This window comes from Triturus cristatus, chromosome 9 (assembly GCF_964204655.1).
Source record: "Triturus cristatus chromosome 9, aTriCri1.1, whole genome shotgun sequence".
Lineage (NCBI taxonomy): Eukaryota > Metazoa > Chordata > Amphibia > Caudata > Salamandridae > Triturus > Triturus cristatus.
Window position 1 is genome coordinate 615,156,538 of NC_140592.1, and position 22,539 is coordinate 615,179,076.

A 22,539-nucleotide genomic window follows, 5' to 3' on the forward strand; every position below is an offset into this window, starting at 1 on the left:
TAATATGGCAAAGGAGATGTATAGCTTTAGCTATTTGTTAGCCCTTGGAAGTACTTATGTATTATGCTTATGTAGGGACTAGGTTATGTGTTCTCCTTTTATTTATTTTGTTATCTATTTAGTTATTTCTTTATTTATTTTCTTTTTCCCCCTTCACCGGGGAGGAGGGAGGGTCGTATGTGAATCTAGAAGAGTCTAGGCTGCAAAACTATTCTTACAGGCAAGTAATATTTTCGTTTTGCAGCCTAGACGTCTTCTAGATTCACAACTGTGCATCGATTGCATAGCGGTATTTTGTAATTGTGGAGGAGGGAGTGAAGTGTAGGTGATCCCCCTATGATAATAAGAAACACAAATGGTGCAAAGTACCACTTGTTGTTTTGTGAGAGAACATGAGTTTCTTATGAGAAAGTAGGTATCTATATGGCCTTCCTTTGAGGAAAGTACCCATATATGTACTCCCTTGTGTATATATCTGCATTTGTTTCAGATATTTTAGTTGTGACCAGGAACAAAAAACCCTTGGATGTTTTATTGAAATAGTTACATTTTATAGGCCCATTCATCCTTGCGTAGGCTAACACCTGATTTGCTTGTTTTATTCTTTGAGTGCTATTTTTAATATGGTCTTTACCAACCACTAGTTCTTGTTTGAATGTTTATTTATTTATGTTTGATGCAATGGGCCGGTTTTTAATGCCTTATGCCGATATGGCTTCAGGGTTTTCTGGTGTGCCTGGCTGCTTCACGCGAGTACGTAATCTTGGTTTGATGTCCACCTTGGTAGCAACAGACAACTGCCGGGTGTGCTGTTGACTTGTGTAAATTTGTTATTACCATTTCGTGGTTATGGTATTGTTGAACGTTATTACCATCTTATGCGTCCTGTTTATGTGCTCAGGAGACAATGGAGGGTAGAGGAAACAATGGCCTTACCCAGTTATGTGCCCTTTTTAAAAAAAACAAATTTAAGGTGCTGTTGACTGTTCTTGGTACCTTTTAGTTGGTACCTATAAACGTACCCCAGGCTATACCTCTAATATATATATATGTATTTTGATGTAGGAGCACACATATGTGTGTGTTTATTTTCTCCTTATGAAGAATACTCCACCCATGTGGTATATCCATATGTTGACCTGTACAGGAGATGTTGTCATGGACTTAGTTTGGCCCCTGGTTTCAATTAAGGTTACGGCTCCTTAAGTGTATGGTGCACAGTGGGCCTTTTGGCTAACTACTTGCGAATGGTCTTCCCATTTTATTAGGCGAATGCCTGCTGTTATTGGTATTGAGCTCCCTTGTGATTACGCGCAAGGGAGAGATACAGTAACATTTGCGTGTGCTTTGTGCAGACCTTGTGTAGATTTTATTATGTAGTCAGGAAGCCTTAAGGACTGCGCCATGTTTTGTGTTCATTTTGCCTTTATGGATGTTAATGGTAGTTGTAACGGAAAACACAACCTGGTAAGGTGTGTGTTGCGTTTGCCTTCATACATTGTGATGAGTAGGAGGCCTCATCCGGTGTGGCAGATGTGAGGTATGTGTTCCTACATTATCCCCGTTAACCTGCTTTGCTATATGGTAGGCATACGCAAAGTCTGAGGTATTGATTTGTTTGTCTTTTGTGTTACTGTGTGTAGGTGCTGCATGTGGTGGTAGGGTGTTAGCTCCCTCACCGTATTTGGCGAATTTTAGGGTCGCGGCCCACCTGAGTTTCCGGCCATAGGGGATACCTCTGGAAGTTGCGGTTAACTCCTCTAGAAGAGTTGCCGGCTCCCTTATGGTGTCCTGAAAAAAGTAGCGGTCAACCCCAGTTGTCAGCCTTACTTTTGGAAGTCGCGGTTAACTCCCCTTGAAGAGTTGCTGGCTCCCTTATGGTGCCAAGATCAGTCTCTGTGGTAGGAGAAGACTTCCACCATTTGGGCTCGCCATGCCCATATTGTTGTGAGATGAGTGTGGTTGTGGTAAGCCCACCCATATCGTGGTGATCAGCCCATTTAGTGAAGCTGACTCACCTTTGTCAATGAAGCAACATAATGTTGTGCTGGAAGTACATATTGCATTGGTGAAAGGAATGTTGTGTACTGTGCGTAGATATGTACTTGTATTTTGGGGTTTGTAGTCTTGCTAATTGAGACTTAATTGCCCCTTAAAAGTAACAGTGCGTTCAAAGTATGTGTAGTGTCATATTTGCAGCACCGTCTGTTTTAGAAATTATGTATGTTGTACATTTTACCCAGGCGCCATGCGCTGAGTGTTACTGGTAAGTGGAGCATATATGCATGTATGCATACATCTATACCTACATAGACCGCTACACACAAACATATATATATATTATCTACTGGCGGTCGCCAGTAGATAGTTATAGTTACAAACTAGTTTCCATAGGAAATCTGCAGGCAACTATAACTCACGCGACCGCAATCCTCTGCTGATGACGTCAGATATTACATCACTGATGACATATGTGTCTTTATGAAAAACAAATATTTGTAATATATGTATAGCTAAAGATCAATGGAAGAAGACATGGGTAAATAAGTGTCTAAATACAGTGATGTAATATCTGACGTCATCAGCAGAGGATTGCGGTCGCGTGAGTTAAAGTTGCCTGCACTAACTATAACGGGGGAATTTCATTGGTTTATTACGAGTGAAATGTCCAGCTAACTATAACATGTGTGAAACCTATGGTTTTTTTAAGTGAATTTGCAAGGTTTTTTAAATGCTAATTCGTAACTATAACGTGTGTGAAACCTATGTTTTTTTCAGTGAATATATATATATATATATATATATATATATATACATACACACACACACACATATATACACCCCAATATGAAAAACCGTCCATACACCTACACTTTTATGTACCTATGTATATATATATATATATATTATAATTTTTTTATTTTTTTTACTGTGCCCCCTGTGGGGCTAAATTTTAAATTGAAAAGTCCATGGCCGTATGTATTTGCTTACATGTAGGTCCAGCCCATGTATTTCTGCATGCAAGATTACCTTGCATTTGTTCTTGATCCATTGTACCTTGGATTAAATTAACCTCGCAACGTGAGAGTTTGTAGAGGCTGAGTAGGTAATGCTGAGAAATTGCGCGCATTTGTGCATTGTGGTACGAGGCACCTCTGTGATTCTGCCTGTTGCAATGCTATGCAGCAAGATTGTAAAAACTTCGGAAGTGGCTGTAGTCACTGGTAAATGTTTGCATATTACCTGTGTTATTGAGCTATTTATGGCCCTATGTTTTGCAACTGTGTGTGCTCTATGTTATATAGCACAAGTTGTTTTATGGGTGTGCGATAAACAGCATCTGTAGTTCCCATAGAGTATCCTGATGATATGTGTTATTTTGGTATAAGAGGCTTAATGTACAAGGTCCCGTACTATTTCAACTTTTTTTTAATGAAGTGGCTCGGCAGGTAACTCTGCCCTGTGTTGAGAATTGCGCTACGTGCAAACCAAAAGGTTTGGCTTTGCCGCTAGTTAAACTGGGTCTCTGGTGCTTTTTTTTTTTTTGCCTTTACATGAGCACCGTATTTACGTTATAAATGCCTTGTCTGTAACTTTATTCGCTTGATACCTGACCTGTGAGAGGGGTTGCTGAGTGTCTGTGCCCTCGCCTGCGGACTTCGCCGTTGCTGCTGCGGTGGCGCTTGCAGCGTGCGGTGAGCAGAGCTCACGGACTACAGCCCCCAGAATTCCTGCCAGTGGCCCCGCCCCAAACTACACTGACTTCCGCGTCCGGAGGAGCTAAAAGAGGACAGGCTCCCTCGGTGGAGCGGAAGCCTTGTCTGTAACTTTATTCGCTTGATACCTGACCTGTGAGAGGGGTTGCTGAGTGGTTGTGCCCTCGCCTGCGGACTTCGCCGTTGCTGCTGCGGTGGCGCAGCGCGCGGTGAGCAGAACTCACGGACTACAGCCCCCAGAATTCCTGCCAGTGGCCCCGCCCCAAACTACACTGACTTCCGCGTCCGGAGGAGCTAAAAGAGGACAAGCTCCCTCTGCGTCGCGGGACGCGCGTGGGCGGCGCCGGGCTAAGCCCGGGCAAAGGGCGGGCCGTCTGTGGCCGTCCGAGGCTGTGCAAGGCTGGGCTGGGCCACCCCCTTGATAAGTATCTTGTGCCGGTGGGGTTTGCATTGTTTTATTTAGGTTGTATGTCCATAGGTGTATTTCACTTTTTTTGTTCATATTGTTCAGGTTAATGTCTACCCGTTCGGGTAAGAGTTTGAGAGGGAGTGGCGGGGGTGGCCCTGGGTGTGTAGCGGGTACCATGGACCAGTTCATCACCCGTGTTGTTACTAGAATTGAGAAGGAAATTGCCATGACAGAGCGGCGCCTTTCTCGGGGGCTTGCTGCTGACAAACGGTCCTCGCTGGGGCCGTTGGCGTTGGTTCCATCCCCAGTACGTTCACTGGATCCTTTGGTGGCTGCCTCACCCCCTTTAGATCACCCACGGGTAGCAGCTCTAAGGGTCAGTTTGGACAAGCTGGAGGATCTAACAGCCACCATACAGCGAAATGATGAGAATGCTGTACCAGTCCCTCCTCTTAGTGAGCCCCCTGTTCTCGAGCTCCCTCCTGCCATTACTCCCAGCATTGGGGTCTCCCTTCCTCAGCCAGTATTGACCACGCTCGCAGTAAATAACCCAGCCCTCATTAAAAGAAAAAGAATTGTTAGCCCACGCAAAAGTTGCCATGCTAAACTTCACAAGAAGCTTAGGAGGTCAGGTGCCAGGGGTGGTGGGCTCCAGAGAGAGGGGCAGGGTATTAGTCGCCCTCTGGGGGAGAAAGGGGAGGCATCCCAAGGTAGCGTAGCAGAGAACTCCTGTGTTGACTTGACGGCTAGTCTTGTTGAGGCTTCACCCTATGATTCTGGTTTAGAGAAAATGATGAACTCATTATTGTTGCCGCTTTTTGAGAGTGTTAAGGGGCTCTCAGAGCGGCTAGATAGGTTTGAACAGGCAACCCTGGACAATTTTTTCTCCATAAAATCTCTTATAAAATTATATTCAAGAACTAGAGATGATGATCTTGGGGGGGGGGGGGAACTTGTACCCCGGGGGTCATTTGTATCCCTTCAGGGTCCTACCACTGTAGCCGTATCAGCTCCCGGTGTGGTCGTGGATAATGCTCCCATTGTACACCGTGAGGTTATCTCCGGGACCGCCGGGAAGTCAGGGCCGAATAATACAGATGGCATAGTGCGACCTAAGAAGCCTAAGGCCAGTTCCATCCACAAAAAAAAGGGTCTGTGCAGATAAATGTTGCTGCTAGTAGTGGTCCAGTGACCTCATTGAGCTCTATAAATAGTATCCGTCCTGTGCCGATCACTGCCAATATTGGTGACTTGACGACAACTCAGACCACACTCCCAGGAACGGAGTTGGATGCGGGCCGGTCCCTACTGTTAATTTACCACCCGACTGCCAGCCTTATGTGGCAGTCCTTGCTGGGGTCCCAGTCCTTAAACCAGGATATAAAGAGACTTACGTTGAACTCAGAAACAAAACACTATTCTGGCTTAAGGAAAATAGACCTTTGCCTAGTGCATTGGGTGGACGGGTTCTCCATGTCAGAAGGGTTAGTTGGTTAGGCACTAGGACGAAAGATATTAGGGGGGACTGCATTATAATTATTTTTGATGACCCTAGGGTTGCCAGCTATGTATGTAGTTTCCCCTTTAGAGAGGGTAGTCTAACTAGAGGTAGTGGAGGTATTGGTATGTATGACCGTAGCTATTGTTATCCCCAAAAAATCCCTGTCATGCCAGTCAGACTCCCTGTTTGGGAAGGATGGGAAGGCAGACAAGCCCATCGAAATCGGTCTCAATTTAGCCTGTTCTGGAATGATACATGTCCCCCGTCTAACTGGTCATGCCACGGCTTTTGACACGCTGTCTGTCAACCTACAGTGAAGCTATTTGCTGTGCCAGAGGAAAATGATTGTGGTAATCTTGCCACTAGCCTGGTGGTAGTGAGGCCACCCTCTTATCATTCTTCCCCTCCTGTCGTCAAGGTCGGCCTTCAAGGCCGGGAGCTCAATGAGCAATCCGAGCCTGTTATCCCCATACGGGTGGCCCCTAGCGGGGAGGGCCTAGCTTTGGGTGTGTTACCTCATTTCCACCCGGGGGACGGCCCTTTTTCAATTGGGTCTTCACTGGGGCAGGCTACAGATCGCATTAGAAGCCTGAAGCTTGTCAGCTGGAATATAGCCGGTCTGGCACGTAACATGGACATTCCCGAGTGGAACTTATTTATTGAAACATTCGGGATATGTATGTTCCAGGAAACTTGGTGCCTGGAGCCCCGGCATAAAGTGGGCTTTACTAGCTATTTTGTACCTGCTATCCCATCGCCCGGAGGGAGAGGTCGCCCCTCCGGCGGCCTATTAATCTGGGTAAACATCTCCTTGGGGTATTCTATTCGATCTGTAGTCACTAAGTCCCTTGACCTGCAGAGAAAAATAGTTAGAGGGCCACGTGGGGGGAGGGCGCTTGAGATCCTTAATATTTATGTTAGAGGTTCTAGGGGCGGTACATCGACATTGTCCATCACGGGCATCGATGATGAGCTTAGTTCTTGTGGTGCGGACTCGTTCGTTTTACTTGCTGGGGATTTTAACTGTACTTTTGAACCCCTAGCTGGAGAAGATATATTGGGTATCCAGGAGGATGATGCTAGGCGAGGTATCCCCCCCCCCTCTCAGCACCTCCGATTAAGAGATGGACCCAAAGTGCCATTGATCTTAATGCTCTCTCTTTGGAACATGGTATAAGGGCTGTAAACGGCAGGACCAAGTCAGACTCCGGTGGGGCTCACACATTCAACAGGGTTGGTCATTCCTCTAGAATTGATTATATCCTGTTGAATTTCAAACTCTGGAGCCATTTGATGGATATGGTGGTCCTTCCTTCTACTGACAGTGACCACAATCCCCTGTCTTTGTCCCTTTCCCCTTTGTGGTCCGTAGGGCCTAATGATCAAACTCCTCATGATTGGAAGTAATCTCGTGAAGTATATCCTTCAAACTGTGGGAGGCGGCTAAGATGGAGGAATATTGTTGACAATGAGGATAAGATGCAGGAAGCAAGATCAATTCTGGCAAACATCTTATCCAGTTTGGATCTTGTCACAATTAGTGCCCACGAGATTTCCACACTGTTCGTCCAAACCACTAAAGCTTTGGGTGATCTTTTTTCAGTTTGTAATGCAAGCTCTAGGGTTATCAAAAGTCGTTGCCTAAAGGGCAATCCTGGCTGGTATTCGCCTGCTTGTCGTAATGCCAAAAGGGAGTTAATTAATGCAGTCAAACTTAAGGATGGTGGTCTGATTCGTACCGCTAGGAAAAGTTACAGAGATGTCATTTCCAGGGCTAAGTCAGACTGGGAGAACCAGTTTTGGTGTGATCTGAAACTGGCAAGTTCTGCTAGAGATTCGAAGGGCTTCTGGGAATTGATTAGAGCCAGAGACAAACCTGTGGACTCGCTCATAACATGTAATATTCCTGAGGCCTCGTGGTTCATCCACTTTTCCCACTTATATAATGTAGTAATAAATAATGGGGAAACTCCCATCGATGCCCCCCTACTAGATCCTCAGGAGCGGAGCCTAGAATCTACGTTTACGGCCAAAGAAGTGGCGGACGTAATTAAGCGTCTTGTTCCTAATAAAGCTTCGGGGCCGGATGGCCTACCTGGGGATTTGCTACGCGTTAACCCGCTAGTATGGGGGAAACTTATTGCCTCATTACTGAATGCTAGTTTTTCTGACGCAGTTTTCCCAGAATCCTGGAGGGGCGCTGAGGTCGTCCAGATCTTTAAGAAAGGGTGTCGGGAGGACCCTGCTAATTATCGCCCCATAAGCCTTCTCGACTCCTCACAGAAGGTGGCAGGAAAGGTGGTTCTGGGGAGGGTCTTACAGTGGGCAGAGGAGAAGGGTATTCTGTCTGATTTCCAGGCAGGTTTTAGAACAGGTACTGGGACTATTGAGCAAACCTTCCGGTTGTTGATGCTTTTTTGCAAAGTGGTTGTTCTGGGTAAAGGCAGTCTGTATTTGGCATTTATAGATCTGCGGACTGCTTTTGACCTGGTTCCTCGTAACCATCTCTGGAGGGTGCTATCTGGGTTGGGCTTGCCCCCATATTTACTGTCCTTGCTAATTAAGTTGCATACAGGAAATTACACGCAGATTAGGTTGGGAAATCAGGGCCAAAAGACTTCACGAATACCTGTAAACAGAGGCGTCCGTCAGGGATGTGTATTACCCCCCACCCTGTTTTCATTGTATGTTAACGGTGTGGTGGATTTCCTCCTGCAGACCCCTTCAGATGCCCCTTCGTTGGCAGGCAGGAGGGTACCCACCCTTCTGTTTGCAGACGATACCCTACTGATCTCGAAGATCCCGGTAGGTTTACAGAACCTCTTAACTAATTTCCAGTCCTTCTGTGACTTGCGGGGATTGGAAATTAATACTGACAAGACTAAGTATTTGGTCTTGAATCCCCCAAAGAAGCTTGGTAGGCCACCGACTCTAAATTCAGTTCCCCTAAAAAAGGTCAAAGAATTTGATTATTTAGGAATTCGCATCTGTGATACCATGAGATGGAATGGCCACCTCCACAAGATGTTACTGAACCACAAGAGGGTGGCGGGGGCTTTACTTAAAGAACATCGGGCCTCCTCCCTCAAGCCAATCGCCCCGGTACTTGACATATATAGGGCAAGAGGCGTGAGTGTGGCGCTCTACGGGGCGGAACTTTGGGGTGTGCAAAAGGTGGATCAGTTGTCGTGTTCAGAAAATAAATTTCTTAAGGACCTAATGGGGCTTCCTTATAGCACCTCAACCCTTCCACTATTGCTTGATATGGGCAGTTGCCCCATTAGTGACTTGGCAAGGTTGCGCCCTCTCCTTCTTTGAGCCCGTATTTGGAGAGTCCCCGAATTGGCCAGCTATGCAGATAGTTTAAAAGAGATCTTATCGATGCCTGGCTGGTCCAAAATGAGTTGGCTGAGGGAAGTAAAGAGTTTAATGACAGATTCGGATTTAGAAGAAGCTTGGCAGACTAGAACTGCTCCCCCTAAATCTGTCTTGAAGAAATTGTACTGGTGTTGGGTGACAGACGGGCGAAACACCAATTCCAAGCTTTGAGGGGGAATGCTGAATTTTTACTAGTGCAGGAGTTCCCTTTCCGCGAGCCCTATCTCGATATTATAACAAAACCTAGAGATAGGGCATTGTATTTTAAATTTAGAGTTGGTTTACTTCCTGTGGGTGAACTGACTGCTAGGTGGAGGGTCGCAGCCCAGACTACTTCTGTGTGCCCGTTTTGTTTGTCAAAGATAGAGACCGTTCCTCATTTTTTCTTCGAATGCCCCGCTTATGAAGCTCCACGTCGCAGGTGGTTGAAACCTCTCTATAGAGAGTTAGGCACCAGACACCATAGGGAGGCCTTGCGAATTTTGAAATCGGACCCGCGGCCCCTATATGCCTGCGGCCTGGCGCAGTTTCTAAGCTGGGCATGGTCGATTAGATCAAATAGGCTTTTGAACCTTGTTTAATTCTGGTTTTAAATATATACTCTTTTTACGTAATTTATTGGCGCCTTCGTTTTGTGAATTGAATGCATTCTTGTTACGAATTGGCTCCTTTTATTGGTTTAAAAACTGTCTGTGTATTTGTATTGCTTTTTAAGACATGTTTTTCTGTCGAAATAAAGCCATTTGCTTGCTTGCTTGTTATAAATGTTATAAAGTTTTCTTTCTGCCCACTAGCTAGATCGTAGGGATTTAAGCACCCTGCCTTGCTGGCAACCATTTAAAGAGTTTTAAATTGTCTCTTTAAGCAAAACTACGCCCCTTACCTTATAAGTGTAGCGCATGCTTGAGCGGAGTTCTAGCTGTGTCTGAAAATGAAGTAAAGACTGGGAAATAATCCATTCCCATGACGCCTTTTGATTATTTGTGCGTTTGAGATGCAGTACCAAAAATCCTGCATGCGTACCAGCACGGTGCTGTAAATACCAGTATACAGTATATATTCCGAATTTGTGTAAATAAATGCGGCTTACATTTTTAAAGTCCTGCGCTTGTGCGTGGAGCATTTGATCAGTTATGATGCTATCATATATTCAAGAGGAAATTCTTACCTCGTTTGTGGATGAAGCATTCGCTCTGCGCAGAGCATCCCCTTAACAGTCTGGGGACAGTTTTGTAAAAGGCAACAAAAGTGTACTTGCCCTGCTGCATGAGGAATAATGTGAGCAGCGCCAAACAATCTGCTTTGCTCAAGATTTTTCCCACATGCAACTTAGTTATTACCACCTATCTCCTTGGAGTTTATGGTGAGCCTCCTCTGTTGCATGCGTCTGCTGCTGTCTTTTCACCGAAGTCTTCGGATAACCTCCAATCTCCATGGCGGAAAAAATAATCTGAGAGCCTGCACACACAGGATGGGGGGTTGTAGCCTCACCAGAGGGATCAGGTTTCGCAACCTCCCTCCTCCCCCCCCCCCCCCCAAAACCACTAGATGGCGGAATATGCACAGTTGTGAATCTAGAAGACGTCTAGGCTGCAAAACTTTATTTCCTTGTTGGTATTCGGTGCGCTTTAGAGCTCATTTGCTGCATTCAGTGTTTGGCAGCACTTTTGCATACTACATTTTGGCAAGCATACAACAGTGCGCTCTGGAGTTTATTTTGACTATTGTATGAACACACTCACACTTCTGGTTGCGCATTATGGAATTCATTAAAACATTGTGTTGTGGAGCATTAGGTCCAGCGATTACGATCTAGAGCTCTGCTCATTTTGCTTATTGAGTTGGTGAACATAGAGACTAGTGCTCTGGGTTCATTTGGCATAGTGTATGTGGTACTTTTGGAATAGTCCTTTGGTGCTCTTGGTATGTTGATTTTTCAAGCGCTTGGGCAAGCTCGCACAGGGGCTCATTTGTGTACTGTGTCATAATTATGAATATATGCTCTGTATATTATTGAACTTTACTGTTAAGAAGGTGTGATTGTAACACATTCCTTGGATGTGTATTTTCTGTGTAACTTGTATCACGGGCTCGTGATAAAGTAGAGACTCATTAGCAATAAGACTCCACGTAGCAGAGTTTTTGTACCTGAGAATTATTTATACTGATTGTTATTGTTTGTATGTTTATCTGTTTGTTTTGCAGGTCTCCCTCCCAGCTGTTCCCTTCCTCAAACCCTTCCCCCCACTTGGTCACTCTAACTTTCAGTGCTGTAATAGCATCCTGATTTGGAGGTACCAAGAGGTGGGCCCATAGAGCAACTTACAGACTCCGAGGAAGGAGCGCCCTGACACTTCCATTCTAGAGGTCCAGATAGCCTTTCGGTGTAGTGAGGGGGCAGTTTGTCGCGCTCCTCGTCATCACTTTGTGGTGAATATGCTCTAAGCCTGGGGCTTCATCTCAATAGGAGCCAAACATGGATTCTAAACTCTGGTAATATTGATGGAGTGGGAAAGGCTTGGAGGGAACCATGGTTAACTGAATTTGTAGCGGACAGAGGTCTGGCGATGCAGGCGTAATTTGGGGTCAGATGTCGACTTCAGAACCTGGTCCCGAATGGAACTTTGGTGGAGTCCGTATTGTTGCCAATATCGAAGGGTCTGGGCTGGATCCTAGGGCCAAAGTGGAGTTTAGGACTGGTGTTGGCTTGCAGACAGCAATGGATCTCACAGAGACAGTCAGTGGGGGGAGGATCAGACAAAATAAATTTGACCGGAGGCCCTGCTGCTTTGTGGGGACCTAAGGAGGTCCAGAGGAAGCAGGTACCAACATAAAAATATGGAGCATGGCCCCTTTAAAGGCCCTGACTTGCTGCAGAGTCTATGACGGCCTGAGAAATTTGGGGAGCAACATGATCAGTAGAGGAACCAGATTGGAATCAAAGCATACTTTCGAATACTGGGATGAATTGCATGGTAGGTTGCCCAATTCTACACTTAGCAGTTGTGCCTCTGTTTTAAATTTATTTTAAGACACTACATCTAAACCAGAAACCATACCCATCAAAAGGAATATACAAACATCACCACCCTTTAGAACTTTACTGGGAGGATCAAGCAAACCATGTTACAATATGTACGACGTCAGCTGGTACTAAATGAACTAGCTTTTCATTATACAAAGAAAGAATCGGTGACAAAATAGGTGCCAATCAATATACATGAGATGAGCTGATCTTACTACTGGGTAAACACTGGCTCAAAGGACAAATGGAACAGAATGCGGTTTTTTCTGGCCTTTACCACAGACCTTGAAACACCACTGCACTGGGGTAGCGGAGTACACTCCAAATGACTCAATCAGGGAAATGGGCATTTAGAACTTTCATTTTCTTCTAGGACAGTGAACCCCATGGTAAATAATTTTATTTCAGTAAACACAAATGCACCAAACAAATGCCTTTTAATCTTATTCCAAACTGTTTATTGAAGTAAAACTTTTGTCACATACAATTCAGTCTCAATGATCTTAAAAGGACAAAAAGATTAAATAAATATAGCAAAAAAGTGAAATTGCATTAAAAACCTCAGAACTGCTCACCCCTAGGCATTTGCTAAAGACAGCAAATGAAAACTATCACACAGTGATGATAAGATGTGGCCTCTGCGTTGCAGCTGTGGCAGGTCTCCACTAGGCCAGGGGTGCTTCCTTTCTCCTTTTTAACCTTTCAGTCTTCTCAAATCTTACATAATATACATGTTGAATTATAAAACAAACATAAAACATGAGGTTGAAACCTGCTTGAGTTTTGGCGGAGGCCAAGTCTTACAGGCAGGGGAGCCACCAAAGTGTAGCATTGTCTAGCTTTTGCCCACAAGGTGGGTGTCAAGCCAAACAACCAGTCCCTTTATCTCCTTTACTCTCCAATTTTAAAACCCATTGCCTGTGTGTTTGTATACAGGGAGGAAGGTGGAGTGAGAAGAAGGGAGGATAGCAGTCTCCAACAATCTAAAACATGAAAGTTAGTGTCAAAGTAAAATTAATATGCCACTCTAGCAAGGATCTCAATTTGCAAAAGGGCACAAGTAACTCAGGCATGAAAAGTAAACTGACATCAGTGAAGTGTTTTCCCTCTTAGGTAATATTTCTCCTTTTCCTTTTGTAACCGGTTTTTGATAGTGCTGTGATCCACCTACCATGAGCTACACTATCACGGCTTTGATTGACCAAAATCTGACTGGTGCTGCATGACCAAGCAACTTCATCATCCTTTTACTGACTTACAAAGGGGCACTGGCTTGACATTTAAAAAAAAAAAAAAAACTAAAGCTCAGACTTGAGTTCTCACAGCAGTCAGTCCAAATGCTAACTCTATATTCCAACACACCGACTCAAAACATTCTACATATAAGCTGTAATGCTATTATTATGACTCACCTGCTTTCTCCTAACATCCAGAACCAAATCATTGCATTTTGTAATGTGGTGTTCTTATATCACACATAAATATGATCACTAACATTTCAAAAATGAAGTTCGTCTGCTTCAATTCCGTGATATTGCTCATCAAACCAAATATTTTAATCATCTAACTTATAATTATGCTGCATTAATTTAGGATTTTAAAAAATGTCTGTCCCTAGCACTTCAACTAAAATTCCACAGACATCTAATGAATACTTGTTGAACGGTGCCACATTTTGTCAAATCTAATGCACCACAACACCAATCCCTCTTTTATCAAGTTCCATCTATTAAATTACTCGCACACGGAAATCTGGAAGGCCATGGACGCCACCAAGGTGTTCCTCCTTTTAATGTCTAATGTACTAGAAGCCACAATGGGACTTACCACACACTTCACTTGAGGATGATACTCCCAATGTCACATTCAAACGTTAACACCATCAGTCTTAGCAACTCATTTCTACCTAACTGCAGCTCTGATCTCCATTAGCGGCATTCAGACTTTAAATTGCTTAAGGCCTGTAAACTCAATGCTATAACCCCGATGTAATGTCAGGGTGAAATGCTCCAGTCGGTGATGTCAACACACTAGGGTGACACACATTGTAGTCTGACACTATTAAACTTCCTTTGCACTCCCAGCGCTGGTGCTAATCATGCTTCACATAAAAAGTGATGCTCACAAATAGAACCACCGCAGGACTAGCTTTCTTCCCCTCCCTACAATCCTTGCCACTTTCTAGTTTGTCAAGCAAATGTCACCTATTGTGCAGCCTCTGTGCTAATTATTCCTTTCAGTCTCTCTTTGCCGTCGCTCTTGTGGTTCTGGGCTCAACATCAGTTATTGATAGCCCGATACACTGGTCAGTGACACAGACTTCACTGAACTTTTGTCAGCAGGTCCCTCCTTAAACTCAACCCTTAATGACTCCAGTCACATAACATGTCGTCATACTACCAAGTGCACTGCGCCTCTCCACAAACCTTTCCAATTATGCAGCTTTCTGCAAGTGACCTTGCTCAACCTAAGTCCCTTAAAATAGAGACAAACGTCAGATGCTCTTAATTTAGTTGCATATTGAAGTCTAAATCTTGGAAGGTCATGGAGGCCACCGAAGTGTTCCACCCCCAGTAGGTACTGTACCACAAACCACCCTGCTCCTAACAAACCACAATCTTCACCTTTGTCACATTCAAACGTAGCACCGTCATATTTCACTGTAGCACCACACTTCCACTCATCATCTGGCTAGTCACAGTCTCCATTCCTATTATTGATCATAACGTTCTGGCTCTACTTCTTTCAGTGAAAATGCCTACTATCTCTCCACAGCAACATAACTGCACAAATTAGAAATGTTCTACTTCCCCCATTACATTCCTGCCTCTGCTACATTATGCTAGCTATCAAAATGCCCTTTTCCTGATACTGACCATTAAAATAGTCTCCATCTCCTTCTTCTCTCTCCACTGACCAGGTTTCTTCATTACACTGATGGTCAATGACCACAATTATCCCGCTCACCCTTTGCTGCTGACAATCTCCCTTTCCCTGTAGCGCTCAACAAAATCTTTGGTCATGTTACTGAGCTCTCTCTCTCATTTGGTAATATACCAAGCTGCATCTTTAATTTGGCAAAACCCTCCTTCTTTCGCACCGAACATATACCTCTTATTTGCTTTATAACCAAAGCATCGCTCTCCTTCGGCTGCGGACGATCCTTTTCTCTCCTCTGGCCAGAGGCATTGTGCCCCTCTCTACTATGGCCATTAAAAATAGCAAACAACTCCTTTGGGCCATGTACTCCCTTTTCACTTCCAACCCTTTGGCAGTGACCAAACCCCACTCTATCCTTCAGCTAATTACAGTGACCCCCTTGTCATCTCCTTCCAGTACTGAAACAGACCACTCCTCCTCTGGCCATTGGCACTGTCTCCCTTATCTCCTGTGACCAACAAAGCATGCCCATCTCACCCTCCGGCTAAAGAAAATCTCCCCTTCCCCTTTAACATTGTTTGATCACTGGCACTGCCATATGGAATCTAAACTTGCCAGTAACCAACTCCTTCTGTCTCCTATGGACAGTTACTACCCCGGTCTCTTTGGCACCACACTGCCTTTCATCCTTGCCTTTTACCCTTGTGTACATACTCTCCTCTTCAGGTAGTGACTATGCCCATTTATGCTCCCCATACAGTGAAAATGCACATTCCCATCTGCCTGCAGGACAATGACACTGGCTATGACTCTCTGACTACTGTAGAGTTACACTTGTTTAGCCACTGCTCTCCTTGATCAGTCGGTCGGCAACACTGTGCCTCAGTACTGTCTTTAATTAGTCCTACACGCCTTTGCTTCACGGCTCTTCTTCGACAAAAAAATGCTTTGTCTTAACTCTGCACACATTCAGATAGTAATACAATCTTGTCAACAAGCAATAATGACTCTAAAATTGACAAGCGCTTTTTTCAATGACAGAATGACCTATCTAGCTCCAATGATTACAGACCCCATGTACTACCAACCAACAACTCTTACCAGTGACTCCCAAAACTGCTGCAAGGATTGTCTTTGGAGAATCTAAAGTCTAGGACACTAGCCGAGAGTCCAGTGCTTGCAGGTTACAAGGATGGAGTTTTGAGGTTCTGCGGTCCACAATCGTAGCATCATGGAATAGTAATGTTTCCATTGTTCTGTTCTCACCATCGTGGAAAGTTAGTAGTCCAATCACATTTAAATGCTAACAGCAGAAAAATATATTCCATCACCCCTTCTGTAACAATCCTCAAGCCAACCACCTCCAAATTACTTTGACGGTGTCAAGGCTCCCTGTGCTAACAGGAGGTGAGAAATTAGGCTCTACAGTTCCAAAGGATGCAAAGCACACATACTGCACAACAGAAGAGCCATATTTGTCAGCACTCTCCTCGCCAAAGTAATGTCATCAATGGCAGAGACTCCTTGATGGGCAAAGATGGCACGGTATTAGGTCTGTTGTGTGCACTGAATCCAGAACTCTAGAAAAGGGGACTGCCACTCTCTTTTGAGTGCAGGACATAGCACCACTAAACAAGCACCGTCAGCCACCTTAGCGGCAAGTAGAGGCGCTCCAGGGCTTTACAGTAGTGGTCAGGCTAACCATACGCAGGATGAGAAAGAGTGGGCATAGTCCTTCCCCACCCCCTAGCCTCCTTTACGTTCTGCAAGAAAGACATCATACAAACACCTTGGCTAGGGCATCAGCTCCTGCACTGGCAATGAGCGCCTTGCTAGGATGAAATGCCACGTCATGGATGGCTTCCTCATGCTTCTTGCGGTGAGCAGTTATCTCCTGGACACATGTTCTGTTCTCCAGGTTCCACAAGCGCAGGGAGCAATCGTGGCCTAAAAAATAAAAAACAATAGAAAATCAAAATAGCAAGATCTAGAAATGCTACAGTCTCACATAGAAATGAGACATTCGTACAGAGACATGAACTGTAACAAGAATACGTAGAAGCATCTCTGTGGCCACTAAGAGAGGTTTAAAAGCCAGCGTTATATTTCCAAGAGGCCTTAAAGTGCCACATCATTCCAAGAGGTCTGAAAATGACGAAGCACACCTGCCCAAATTTAAAGAAATGTTTTGTAACTTACTCAACAGAAGGGCATCTTTGTTGTTCCGTTCTATCAGAAGGAAAAATGTAATCTCAAATAGGATAAAGAGTTTGGTCCCAAAGACCCTAGGCACCCAGAAGAGTAGGTGAGCATTTGTTGTCATTACACAAAATCATTATCCCCTTTTCTTTTCACATCCTAGAATTCAAACACCAGCCTCACCAGCCAATTACTGTTCCCCAGATATTCTCCTTACATAAAAAATACTATCGATAGATTTTCTTGCAAACAAAAATATTAGGTTGATCAAGACGCCCAAAATTTCCACAGATGCAAATAATCACACTTCCTCGTGAACTGCTGTCTTTTCAATTGCACACAATGCTATAGTCAGTTAGTTACACCTGTGACAAAATGTCCATCTGGGTATCTGATTTTAACAGGCCAGGAGACATCAAACAAAACAAACATCAACTGTTAAATATGGAACCAATAATAGGCAAGAAGTGGCTATCTGGTGTTTTTCCAGTCAGAGAGGATCCTGCAAGTTTTGCAGAACTAGCTTTTGTCCCTACACACTGTAAGGTGAAAAAAGATCAATGCTCATATGACATCAGGAGACCAAGAGTTGCAAACTGTAGGCATACCACTTTCCGTTATGTACACAGGGTCATTCTAAAAAGGGAAGCAGGGTGGCTGCCGCATGAATCTAGGAAATACATTGATTTTGGTGCTTGCTTCATATACTCGGACTAGAGGAAAATCTAGTCCCAGGTACTAGAAACCTTGATACAACAGGTGTCATACCAAATTGTTTGGCTTAAAAGGCGAAAATGTCTGGGGCTAGAAGGCAGAGACTGCTTCTCTCCCATATTCTGCTGTGCTAGTTTATGTACTTGTGAACATCACCATCAGTTCTAAATACGGCAAAGTATGACTTCAGAGGGGACTTTGAGGACCTGCAGTTGGGGAGTTAAAACTGGCACATAACTTTTTTTTTGTTGAGCTCTCTTTTACCCCATAATAATAAAAAGTAGACAATGATGAGAAGCTGGTGAAGTCAAACTTAGAGCAGAAATTAAAGCAACTAATCTTGAACAAGAGTATCCCCTTTAAAGAGTGTTTCTGAAGGTAATCAACAAAATGGTTACTTACTAACAGGACTAGTTTTGCAGCCTGAAGGGTTTTCTGGAATCGCATGCTGTGCATCTATTCTGCCATTTAGTTGTTGGGTCCGGAATCATGTCATGTCCTTCTCAATTCCCTTTTTCTTTTTTGGCTTGGGCCACCTATACCCCCTGTGTGACCTAAGAAGGCACTCCTGGAAGTTACTGCTCATTGTGTCTATCTTGAGAATCTTCTTTTTCCCACTACGTCCGTTCTTCTTGGAATCGTATCATGTCCCTCTGTCATTCCTTTTTTACTCTTTTTGTTGTGGCCCACCTGTATTCTCCTGTGTAACCTATGAAGGTCCTCCCAGACTTTACTATTTGTTGTTGCTATCTTGAGAATCTATTTTTTCCCACTATGTCTGTTCTATTTGGAACTTTCCTTGTTTTGAAGTGCTGCTCACCTCACCTGTTTGCTTTCATCCCCAACTCCGTGGAGAAGAGTAGGTTCAATGTGAATCCATAAAACTCTCCAGGCTGCAAAACTACTCCTACTGGTAAGTAACCTTGTCGTTTTGAAGAATTAACCCTTTACTGGATTCAAATGCTGTGCATCTGATTACATAGCAGTGCTTGTTTCCTTTGGGAGGATGGGAAGAAACTTGGATGAGTTGGCAAACAGATGCTGTAGTATTTTTTGTCCCACTTGTGTTTTCTTATTTATCTTGATGGCCACAGTGTTTCGTGACTGTGTGCGAGGATGATCACATTGTGGCCATACAGATGTTGCTAATGGAAACGTTTCCTCAGAATGCTAGGGTTGCGCCCTTTCTGCTGGTTGAGGGTGCTCCGAGGAATGTGGATAAGGTTTTTTCTGCTCTTGTTAGCATGTTTGGATACATTCCACTATCCACTGTGCCATTGTTCCTTAACATACTGGTGGACCCTTGCTTGCCCTAGCAAAAGATACGAACAAGTTGGTTCCCTTTGCGGACTGCTTTGTCTCTTGTAGGTAGTACATGAGTGCTCTTCGCACATCCAGAGTGTGCAGTACCCTTTCGGTCTGTGATCTTGGATACTGAAAAAAGGCAGGAAGTTGGATGCTTTGGTTGATGTGGAATTGCAATACCACCTTTCGTAGGGCCTGTGGGTTTGTTCATAGGACAACTTTGTCCTTGTGGATTTTAAGGTATGGTTCCTGGATCATGAGCGCTTGCAGTTCGCTGACCTTGTAGAGAGACATGATCGCCATTAAGAACGCCGTCTTTAAGGTTAAGAATTTCAACTGTGTCTAGTGCATTGGCTCAAATGCTTCTGTCATTAATTGTTTGAATACAGTGTCAGATACTACATTGGTGTCAGGTCTGCCCTAGGTGGCGCCACTCACTTTGATCTTTCCAGGAATCTTTTCACTACTGTTAGTGTGAAGAGACAGTACCTTCTTGCTCCTTAGGTGTATGCAACTATGGCCATCCAGGCGAAACTTTAGCAAAGCGCAGATGAGGCTGCTGGTCCAGTAAGGGGGTGTGGCACTTTAGCACTGTACCGTGCTCTGCCCGTGTCTCTAGTTTTTGGTGGTCTCTGCACCAGTGTATGTATCTAATATACTTGGCAGTGTAGCACTTTGTGCTTGGTTTTCTAGCTTGCTTCAGGAATTCCATTGTCTTGAGGGGCAGCTGTAGGTGTTCAAACTCAAGATATTCCAAAGCTAGGCTGCTAGATTGAGTGTGGCTGGTTCTGGGTGACAGACTCCTCCGTTCTGCATGGTTAACACATCCTGTGTTGCTTTGATTTGTCCCCTGGACAACTGTAGTAGATCCTAATACCCTGTCTGTCTGGCACACTGTAGAATAAATTTGTAAGTTGCCAGACGACTAAGTAAAGGCATGAATTTGAGTTTGGCGGATAGGCTATCCTGATGCAAAAGTGATGTATATCCTTTCTGCTGTATTACAAGGGCCATATGATATAATCCACTTGTAATAAGGAAGACGTAATATCTGCAAGTTTGTGGTAGTGCATCCCACTTGCAAAACTAACTGAGGCCCTGAGTCGGGAAAGGAGTTCCGAATCCGGGTTGAAGAGCACAGAAAGAAAGGAACTGATTGGCACGTAGGGGTAGGGCTTATATCTGGCTACACTGCACCACTTCTGTGGTAGTACAACATCACTGTGAAGCCACACAGTGCCACTTGTCAATGTGCTAGAGCACTGCTGAAGAATTCTCAATATCTATTCACGTAACTGGAGATATTCTAAAGGTGAGAAATCTGCAGTTTGAACTAAAATTACAGATGTATTCACATGCTAGTGATTATCCTACATGTAACTGGCTGAATCCCCATCAGATGTACTTCTACTTTGAAATTTTTTAGTTCCATGCATGTTCGTATGGAGGCAATGTCACTGGCTTTTATCAAATTTTCGAGAAGAACTGTCTCCAGACATTCTTATTTGAGATCAGTTTTAATCAACTTACAGCAACCTAGGACAAAAGCTGCATTCATTAATTTGTTTGCTCAAATGAATTGTACATGAGAAACACTAACCACTCACAAGGTGTATTCTGCTTTTACTGAATTACATCACTCACTGTTTATATGATAAATCAGGTGTTCACAATAATGAAGATCTGGCCCCAACTATAGTCCTCTCTCTATATTTTAAGTCTTGTGTATTATTACTTTCTATGAAATCCAAGACACCATCTAGCTCTTATGCATGTATGGTAGGCGCCTGTCACAAGAATCTAGTAGTGCTCTCCTATAATAGTGTGCACAACTATAATACAAATATCCTCAACTGTGATCTACTTATGTGTCATTCGGCGTAATCTCATCTTTTGGGCCTTGCTGATCTCATCTCCTCTTGTGTTATGGAAATTTTATTGCATATTTACTCCATTATATTTTGATGAGCTTTTGTTGACATGCTTATTGCCCGGATAAGAGAGGAGGTGCTGTAAGAAAAATGCTACTTACCCAGTGAGCATTTGTTTGTGGCATGTAGTGCTGGAGAATAACCTGCTTAGCATAAGTCCGCCATCTAGTGTTGGCTTGTGAAAGATGTAACCTAGTGAGATCACCATGCGAAAATAGTGTAATGGTTAATGTATATAAGAGCAAATCACACAGGTATACCGGGAGGTGGGTGGACGCATGTTAATCTATAGCCCTAAATGTTACAAACCGATGCTTACTGGGTAACATTTTCCGTTTGATGACATGTGTGGCTGTATATACACATGCTTAGCATACACTTTAAAGTAGTTTTCCTCCCATAGTGAGGGCTAACCTGTGTAGTTTGCGATTGTTTGAAATAGTGTACGTATAACTGCTTGACCCACATTAGCTATATTGTCTAAAAAGGCCATGGTGGCTCCCTTTCTGTAAGTAGAGTGAGCCTTTGGAGGAATAGGTAGAGTTAGTTTAGCTTTAGTATAACAAGCTTGGATGCATTTCACAATTCAACGCACAAGTTACTACTTGTGCAGCGATCTGTATCTGTAAGAGACATTAGTTAGTGATAGATTCCTTACCTTAGAATATCCCCAGGCGTAAGGAGCCGCACGGCATCACCTACCGTCGCGCAGGGGTACTGCTGACGAAAAAACTTTACGGATCTAGTCTGACGCCTGGGGATATTCTAAGGTAAGGAATATATCACTAACGTGTCTCTTTCAGATATGAAATGCATGCTTTAGAAATGGCCCTCCCTTTATGCGGTTTCGAGAATGCAGCAAATAGTTTTTTTGTCTTTCTAAATGATTGAGTTCTGTCAATATAATACATGAAAGCTCCTTTTACATCCAGTGTGTGTGTAAGGCTGTTTCTGCCACTGAATCGGGTTGAGGAAGGACATCTAGCAACATGAAGATTGATTTAAGTGAAACTGTGAGACCACTTTGGAAGGAGTTTAGGGTTTGTATGTTGTACCATTTTGTCGCTATGAAGTTAGAAGAATGGTTCTTCTAGAGTTAATGCCTGAAGCTCACAGACACGTTTGAGTGAAGTGATTGCAATGAGAAAAGTAACTTTCCAGGATAAAAACTGGAGAGGGCACAAGTGTAAAGGTTCAAATGGTGGATCCATTAGCCTTGTTAACACAACATTGTGGTTCCAAGCTGGTATTGGAGGAACCCTAGGCGGGATAACTTTTGAGGCCCTCTAGAATGACTTTAATGACAGGGATTCTGAATATAGGTTTGTTCTCTCTTTTGGAGATAAGCGGCAACCCCCACTAGGTATAGTCTTCTGGAAGAGAAAGCTTGCCCAGAGGTTTGTAAATGTAGAAAGTAACAGACAATGTTTTGCTGTTAAGGGGTTAATATCCTTTCAACGAAAATAGTGAAGAAAGTGTTT

At 43.9% G+C, this 22,539-nt stretch overlaps 1 protein-coding gene across 2 annotated transcripts in view; it reads right to left on the reverse strand.

Annotated features, from left to right (window-relative positions):
• Positions 1 to 12,464: 12,464 nt before the first annotated feature.
• The window catches only part of STRN4 (striatin 4), a 276,698-nt gene continuing 266,623 nt past the window's right edge, over positions 12,465 to 22,539 (reverse strand). For both annotated transcript variants that reach the window (XM_085625652.1, XM_085625651.1), the window contains exon 17: positions 12,465 to 16,856. In XM_085625652.1, the coding sequence (XP_085481778.1) occupies positions 16,687 to 16,856 (170 nt within the window). In that variant the 3' untranslated portion in view covers positions 12,465 to 16,686. The remainder of the gene's footprint in view (positions 16,857 to 22,539) is intronic.